Consider the following 8,706-nt stretch of genomic DNA (forward strand, 5'->3'; position numbering starts at 1 on the left):
CCCCATCGGGCTCTCTGCTTGGCAGGGAGCCTGCTTCCTCCTCTCTCTCTCTCTGCCTGCCTCTCTCCCTACTTGTGATCTGTCAAATAAATAAAATAAAATCTTAAAAAAAAAAAAATGTTCCTGTTAACGGGCACCTGGGTGGCTCAGTTGGTTAAACTTATACCCCTGGCTCAGGTCATGATCTCAGGGTCCTGGGATCCAGCCCCACATAGGGCTCTCTGTTCAGCAAGGAGCCTGCTTCCCCCTCTCTCTGCCTGTTGCTCTGCCTACTTGTGCTCTGTCAAATACAAAAAATCTTAAAAAAAAAAAAAAAGTACATAGTACTTTAAAAAAGAAATGTTCCTGTTAAGAACAGAATCATGAAATATCAAAGCAGTAACCTGGCTTGCTAGGTAATACAACCTGTGTGATTCCTAGTGTCTTTAAGGAGGTAACTTCAGCTTCCACCCAAAAAAGCTTCTCTTGAATTAATTCAACTGAAAATGTTTCTGTAAAAATGTAAATGGTCTCAAATTTAAGAAAGATTATTTTACCCATTACAAGAATTTGTTCATGATGTACTTCATACCTGATCGTGAAACCCTAATGATATAGATTCTAAACCACTACTCAAAGGTGTCACAGGTAGCACTAAGTCAGGAGCTAACGATCAGATTCCAGCTTTCCAATTTTATACTTCAATATTACAGCAGAGAAACATTGTAATTTTGGATTGAAGAATAACTCAAACAATTGGGGAGATGGCTGAAAGAAACAAATTTGATTATTCAATTCCTAATAGAATCAGCTCTTTAGACATTATATTAAAAATTTTAAAACACATTTACTACATAATCTGTTAAATTCTGGTAACCCGTCAAACACCTTTTAAGTAACATTCATAGCCAATCTTAAAGAGACTGTTATTTTGGAATTTTTGCTATTGAATTTAACATTTGCTTTTAAAGAAAATCGTCCTCCTTAGTGGACAAATGGAACTAAAAAAATTAAAGAGACTCTCTATGGGAACTGAGTGACATGATCTTCAATCAAGAATTACCTTGCTAGGGGAGCTTGGCTGCCTCAGTCGGTAGAGTGTGCAACTCTTGATCTCAGGGTTGTGAGTTCGAGTCCCGAGCTGTGTGTAGAGATTACTTAAAATTTTTTTAAAAAGGAATTATCTTGCTAAATTATTAGTGCAACACATATGAGGGTAAACTACACTGGTTGAGCCTCAAAAAATGTTACTTCCTACAAAATCCATGCTTCACTACAGCAAAAGAGAAGACCGAAAAAGATAAAACAATGAATCTAGGAAACAGAAATGACAAAAGCAAATTTCTGGGTAAGGGCAAGAAGTGCATGGATGACACCTGAGCAACATACCCGGCAGAAAACTGTTCCACATTAGAGGACAGAGGACTTTAGAAGCATCTCCAGGGTTGAGGAATTATCACAGATCATCGTATAGAAAATTCTAAGTTCCTTTACAGAGTTAAGTCAGATGCTTAAAGAAAATGAGGACAGTATTAACTTCTGGAATAACAACAAAGTAGTATAAGAAATCAATTCAATCATGTCATGGCTACTTGGGTCAATGGGGAACAAAGTTTACAGTCATAATAATGAAAATACTTTATTTGGGATATATAAAGACTGAACTATTAACAATATCAGAAAAATGGAGGAGTCATACAAGTAAGCAAAATTTCCACTTTCTAGTACAAAGTCAAATAATTGATGAACCAAAAGGTAGCAGTATATTCATATTATTTGGAACTATAAATTCTACAACTGCTACATGAATAAGGAATTTTCCTCTACAAATGTGAAAGGAGACAACCTCCTGTCACAAAGATTTTGTATGACTGATTTTTGTACACTATTTGCATATAATGTTGGGGGGTAAGGGCAGTGGTGAGACAGAAAGAGACAACAGTTTTACACATCAAAAAATTATCTCCAGGGGCATGTGGGTGGCTCAGTGGGTTAAGCCTCTGCCTTGGGCTCAGGTCATGATCTCAGGGTCCTGAGATCGAGCCCCGCATCAGGCTCTCTGCTCAGTGGGGAGCCTGCTTCCCCCCCCCACCCCCATCTGCTGCTCTGCCTACTTGTGATCTCTGTCAAATGAATAAATAAAATCTTAAAAAAAAAAAATGCCTAAATCCATCCACTCTGGTTTTTCTTTTTTCTTTTTCTTTTTCCTTTCCTTTTCTTTCTTTCTTTAACAAATTTTAGGCAAAGGCTTATGGGTCATATTTATAAAAATAACAGTCTTCTACTGTAAGTACTACGACAGTTTTAAAAAGAAATTTGTTTTTCACATTTTAATGTCTTTAAAAGTACTCAAAGAATTCATTCATTATCGTTCTGCTTTTCAGAAAGTACTTTTGAGGTAGATCTGTTCCGGATTCTTTTTCTTTTTCTTTTCTTTTCAGAGGCAGATGATTCCGGGTCCTGTGTTTTCTTCTTTTTCTTCAAACAGCTAAGAGGATTGGGGCCACTTATTTTCTTGCGTTTTTTTCTTCTTCTCTGTTCCTGGTTTTTCACTAAACCTTGTTCTTCTTTGAGTTGCTTGATACTTTGTTTCTCGTGCACTGAGACAAGCTGACCTGACTCTACTGCTTTAACAAAGGCAACTGTTTTGGGAGAAGGTTTGTCCAAGACTATAGTGTTCTGAATAATAAACATGAGAGGAACTCCAGGCTTTTTCTTTACTTTCATAGACAAATTCTGATCCTATTAAAAGGAAAAATAGAATTGCTCAGTTCAAATACACCAGTCAAATAGATGCCTTAAGTAGTAAAAATAAAAGAGATTGCCAAGTTTTACTTTTCAAATCAGTATGTCTCACTATACACTTTATGACTTTAAAAAAAAAAAAGGAAGACAAACATGAAATCTGAGCACAATTATAAGTGCCAACAAAGGTGAACTAGACTTACCAATATTCTAGGACCACAAATTACAAACGAAGGCAAAGGTAATTATGTTAGGTAATGTTCCATATTTTCAAAAAGGGTTAGGAATTTTAACACAGGTTGCAGGAATAGCAACAAAGTAAGAATTGGCTGACTCGGATTCTAGAATTAGCTCTGCATCTAACTGTGTGATTTTATAATTCTAGAAGCGTATTTAAGCAAATCTGTATGTACGTGCACTTATTGGATAATATCAACGCTGAGAGTCTCTCCTACCACCCCACTCCTCCACCCCGGGTCTTTAAAAGTCTAAAACAGTTCCTTATTGGTAGCACAATTTCAAATAATATGAAACATGACTTTTTGAGAAAAAATATGAAATACAGGAACACAAGAAAACATTGTTGAATCCAGAATATAAAATTTTTGCTCTACGTATTTTCCCTTTAAGAACCCTGAAACATACAATCACATCTCTTGGTCAATAATTTTATTTTTTAAAAAACTTAAGAAAAATCAAAAGCTTAAGGTTCTTTCCTCAAATTCTCCAATGACAACTGCTTTTATTGACTGCAAATTAACTTAAAAGCCTGCATTTTAGAAAGTCAAAACATTTTGACAATGCACTTCCACCTAAGTTTTTCTGATTATATGTAGCTCCAAATGAAATATAGATAGCAAGGTTAAAAAAAAAAAAAGAAATATACATAGAAACGATTACAAGATTAAAATTGACTCTGGTTTTAAAAGCAGTATTACCTGTGTTGCCACAAAATAGTGATGAGGATTTCCCTCTTCAACCATGGACAGTAGACATTCTGACCCACTCACAGCGTTCTTGAAATGGGGACAATTTCGGACTTGGCATTTTTGTGCAATCAGTTTTGCCCCATATAAGTCTTTCCCCAATGTTTCTAATTCTTTTAACACACACCTGGGGAAAAAATGTTATTAGCAGTTCACAATTATAACAGATACCATCAGTTGTTCACAATAAGCAAGTATTAAAAAAAATACCCAATTTTGAACAAATTAAAACTATACCATTACAATCTGAATTTGTCATCTGTTGGCCCCAGTCATATGATATCTACTTCACTCTTTAAAAAACCTGGAAAATACAACTGTTGAGTAGAAGGAATAACAGTTAAAATTTACTGAGCATTTATTATGTGTCAGAGAGCATGTTGAATGTCTTTACATAACTTCTTGCTTCAATCTCAAAAGAGCTCTAGTTAGGCCCCTTACTTGAAAATTATCCATATTTTATAGCAACTCACTCTGAGAGATTTCAAGTAACATGCTCAAACACAGCTAATAAGCAGTAGAGCCAAAATGTGACTCCAAGCAGTTGACAACAGATGCCTTGCCCCAACCTTTGTGGTATATGCTTCTACTTCAAGTACAAATTGGTACACCTTTAAACCACTTTCACACAAAAAAGTAAAAATGTTCAAGTCACTAGCTTAATAACAATCACAACTTCCTTTTTCACTCTGCATTTTCGTACTAATATAAGTCAATGCTTTGCAAAGTGTCAGCTAAAAACTACCCATTTCAAAATGACATAGTGATAACTGCATAATTTCTACTCCTTACTCATTCCCAAATCTGTACCTCTTGAGGAGTCAAATATTAGCATTCTAATAAGCTCCCCAAGCACTTCTTCCATGAAAGAAAAGAAAGAAAAGGAAAGGAAAGGAAGAGGCGCGGAGGGAGGAAGAAAAGGAGAAATAAAGAAAAAATTATAAATACTGAGTCATAAATTTCTTAGGCTCTAGCCAGCCCTTGTCAGACTCTACCTTGCCTCATTCCTTTTATCATTCCTTTAGTTTTTGTTCAAGAAGAGAGATTTTGCTTTCTTAGTCATCAGTTCTTAACTCTTTTTAGGAACTTCAGGCCCAAACTACAAGTATTTATTGAATATTTCTCATGGATGTACATCAGCTCTTCAAATTCATGTCTAAAATCGAAGTATTTCCCTGCCTCCAAACTTCTCCAGGGCATGCAATCTCTTTGAATATATGAATTTCCCAGAAGCTGGGCATAAGTCAGAAATCCTAACGACCTTTTCTTCTTCACCCCTACCCCTACCCCACCAGCTGTTAGAACTATCTCAGCTGTTGGTATCTATCTCATAATTTCTCTTTGTAGAACTCTTGGGTTCCTCTTTGGTTTCCTCTCTGAAGTTCAGGCTCCCATTACTTCTTGACTGGACAACCACAAAATGAGTTTGCCTGCCTTCACGCTCTTGCTTCTCCAACTTAGCCCTCACACCTCCGCTGTTAGCTTTTTCTAAAAGACAGTTGTTGCGTCTGATAGCATTTAACTCTTCACGATGCACATCAAGAATTGACAGAATACAGAATAATCTGCTTTAAAATAAACCATGAGTAAGATGTGTGCTGGGGGTGGGGGGAGTGGATAAATGAAACAAGACTGGACATGTCAACAATTCCAAAAGCTGAGTGATAGGTATTTCATTATACTACTCTACTTTTGTGTATGTATAAGATATTCTGGAAGTTAAAATAACTTCTTTAGGGAAAAAATGCTATAAATATAATTTCATGCCGTACTTCCCAAACTTTTTTTGTTATAGCACTATATTAAAAATGTTAATATTTTGGGGCACCGGAGTGGCTCAGTCGTTAAGCATCTGCCTTCGGCTCAGGTCATGATCCCAGAGTCCTGGGATCAATCCCTGCATCCGCTCCCTACTCTGCGAGAAGCCTGCTTCTCCCTCTCCTACTCCCCCTGCTTGTGTTCCCTCTCTCCCTCTGTCTCTCTCTGTCAAATAAATAAATAAAATCTTTTAAAAAAATGTTAGTATTTCTATGGCACACAGAGGTAAACGAACAGGTTTTATGTGGCTGTAAGTGATGAACTCAGGACACAAGCCAACTAACCACTTGCCTGGCAGCCGTAAAGGCTAAGAGGATAAAAAACCGTGGAGTATCTACAAGGATTTTGAGGTGCCACTTGAATATGGAAAGCTCTTCACGGAGAGTACTATCATGAGAAAAGCAGGGCAATGATACTGTGTGCCCAGAGAGAGCCCATTCCTGTGTTTGTGTGTGCATGTGTATATATAAAGGACTGGATGGATGATACAGCACGCTGACAGTGGTAATTCGCTGGTGTGCTATTATGGGTCATTTAAGTTTTCTTTTTCTTTTTAAAGTAAATAAGCTACTATGGGAACGGGAACCCCTAAGTTTCTTAGTAGTTCATTTTGTTAAGTTTTTACCTTCTTCCCAGTTTCACTTCCAATTACATTCTGTGCTCTAACCTCCTTTCCGGGCATTTGACAATTCCATTTCTTTATTCAAGAGGCCTCCACAAGTCACTTCTATCTTTTCTGTCACTCAAAACAGTCCTTCCCCTCAGAACCGAAAGATGAAAAGAAAAGAGAAAGAGAGAGAGGGAGGGAGGAAGGAAAGGAGAAATAAAAATTATAAACACTGAGTCAAAAATTTCTTAAGCTCCAGCCAGCCCCTGTCAGACTCTACTTGCCTCGCTCCCTTTAGTCTTTAAGAAAACTCAAAAGTTTGTTTAAGAAAAGCTCAAATGTTATCTCCTTTATGAAACCTTCCATGATCCCGTCCTCCCTCCCATGTCCAGGAGGTCCCATCTTAAGTGTTCCCACACTGAGGGAGTCACAGCACACTGGAGTCAAAACACGCCCATGGAGGTTGACTGATGCACTTTACTGGCCATGAGGGCTGGACGTTAGTCCTGGTCACCAAGTTATCCTCAGTGGCTAGAGCACTGCCCGGCATACAGCTGGTGCTTCATAAAGACAGCCGAATAAACAAATGACCATGGGCAGAGGTCTTAACCTAGAGTTCTGAATGCTCTTTCTGGGAATCGAAGATGTTCGCTCACCCAGCAGTTGTGAAGCTTGAAAAATTCTCGTTCACACTAGAAAAAGCGAGGCAAATAAGAGCAGCCATTTAAAAGGGGCAGGTTTTGGATACCACCGAGGGCTCTACATACACGATACCTCGTTTGATCCTTCTAGCAACTTTCTGAGTTAAGGTCTCTCCTTTACAGATGAGAAATCCGAGGTTCGCAGATGAACTCGCAGGAGATCACAAAGCGGGTAGGACTGGGACCTAGATTCGAAGCCAGGTCGCACTAGAAAGCGTGGGCTCATCTGCCAGGCCAACAGGGCACTGTACTTTCTACCTACGCTGCAGACGCCCGCCTGATCTCCTCAGTGCCCCCACTCCACTGTCAATTCCTCCCGGGTGGGGCGTTCTGCACGCCGCGGCCTCGCCTCCACCACGCCCGCAGGATCCCCGGACCCGCCTGGCCCACCTGGTGGTGCACAGCTGTGTCTCCCCCATGAGGTAGCGGGGCAACTGCTCCCGCAGCTGGATACGGCCGCGCAGCGCCGCCTGACAGAAGGTCCCGTCCAGCAGGATCTGGTACGGCTCGCGAACTCCGAAATTATTGCGGAAGAAGCCGACATGCTTCTTGGCATGTTTCTGCCTCGTGATCTTCATGCCTGACTTACACGGACCGAGACAGGGGGTATAGTAGCGGCCGCCTACCTCACCGCCCGCTCCTGCCGGAAGTAAAGTGCCTTTGCCCCCGGAAGCAAACGCCCCGATCAGCCGCACCGCCCTGGTGACATCACGCCCAGACGAGTGCGCGCTTTAAGGTGCGCGCCCTGGGGGCAGTGCTTGTGCTTGGCAGTATAATGAAAACGAGAATACTGAACCTTGATACGCTACAGACATTATTCTAAGTAATTTACCATATACTATTGCCTTTAATGTTTACAATTCCCAAGTGGGGAAAGGAAAGGGATCAGAGTAATTGGACAACTCTGGACAGGTCTGTCCTAGTTGCCTTCCCTCAAAGAAATTAAGCACCTTTGCAAAGGGCACGTGGATCTTTAGTGTTACAGCTATCACTGGAACCGGTACTGAAGTTAAGGGCTGCCTGTAGTTCAAATGTTCTTGCTACCCACCCTCCGCAAGAACTGCTGTTACTGAGTGCCAAACTTAGGGCAGAAGATGGCAACATTTTGCATCTCCTCCGTCCCTTAAGACCGTTCTAAATCACTTACACAGGGTGTTTGGGGGGAAAACGCACAAGAGCTTCGTTTTCTATGTGTCAAAATCCCTAAACTTGAGTCCTAGTTCTGCCACTAACCCAAGCCATTTTCTTTTTTTTTTTTTTAGATTTTATTTATTTGTTTGACAGAGATCACAAGTAGACAGAGAGGCAGGCAGAGAGAGAGGAGGAAGCAGGCTCCCCGCTGAGCAGAGAGCCCGATGCGGGACTCCATCCCAGGACCCTGAGATCATGACCTGAGCCGAAGGCAGCGGCTTAACCCACTGAGCCACCCAGGGCTATTTTCACTTTGAGCAACAATTCGAAAAAGCTGGGTTCAGTTCTGCACTGTCAAACTTGTTGTTAGGACCAGACTCTTTTCAAGAAACCTTTCTATGTTTATGGTGTCTGAGATATGAAGACTAGGTAGGTACTGGGCTAGTAGCAAACAGGGGAAAAGACCAAAAGTTTACAAGTTACTTGGTCAACTTGATAAATGAAGAGTTAATCTGAAAATTTTTTTCCCCAGCAGCTAATTAATTGCCAAGCATCCTCTTCAATTCAGAGCAAGATAATCAAAGCATGGGGAGAATAAAATGTTGCATTTTTGTCCTGGCCTGGAATCTGTCCCAGATCTAGCTTTGGCTAATAATGGAGAGAAAGAACCAATACAAAAAAGTGATTTACAAAGTTACTGAGATTTGCATTTGGGGTTTTATTTGAAGATACAGGTTTA

At 40.1% G+C, this 8,706-nt stretch overlaps 1 protein-coding gene and 1 long non-coding RNA gene across 2 annotated transcripts; both read right to left on the minus strand.

Moving 5' to 3' along the window:
• Positions 1-1,602: 1,602 nt before the first annotated feature.
• On the minus strand, positions 1,603-2,068 carry LOC123926744. The gene is made up of 2 exons (XR_006815306.1): positions 1,864-2,068; positions 1,603-1,825 (listed from the first exon to the last, which is right to left on the minus strand). It is a non-coding gene; the product is annotated as an uncharacterized LOC123926744 (long non-coding RNA).
• A 17-nt stretch (positions 2,069-2,085) lies between these two features.
• Positions 2,086-7,468, minus strand: UTP23 (UTP23 small subunit processome component). Its single transcript, XM_045980865.1, has 3 exons — positions 7,227-7,468; positions 3,663-3,837; positions 2,086-2,721 (listed from the first exon to the last, which is right to left on the minus strand). The coding sequence occupies exons 1-3, from the start codon at positions 7,412-7,414 to the stop codon at positions 2,338-2,340; spliced, it is 747 nt and encodes a 248-aa protein (XP_045836821.1). The 5' UTR covers positions 7,415-7,468; the 3' UTR covers positions 2,086-2,337.
• Between the last annotated feature and the right edge of the window lie 1,238 nt (positions 7,469-8,706).

Source organism: Meles meles, chromosome 1 (genome assembly GCF_922984935.1).
Source record: "Meles meles chromosome 1, mMelMel3.1 paternal haplotype, whole genome shotgun sequence".
Taxonomy (NCBI): domain Eukaryota; kingdom Metazoa; phylum Chordata; class Mammalia; order Carnivora; family Mustelidae; genus Meles; species Meles meles.

Coding starts and splice junctions, on each gene's coding strand:
- UTP23 (XM_045980865.1), bottom strand. CDS start 7,414: ATGAAGATCACGAGGCAGAAACATGCCAAGAAGCATGTCGGCTTCTTC. Junction 3,838..7,226: donor ACACAGCTGTGCACCACCAG/GTGGGCCAGGCG, acceptor TTTTTTCCCCAG/GTGTGTGTTAAAAGAATTAG. Junction 2,722..3,662: donor ACTATTTTGTGGCAACACAG/GTAATACTGCTT, acceptor TCCTTTTAATAG/GATCAGAATTTGTCTATGAA.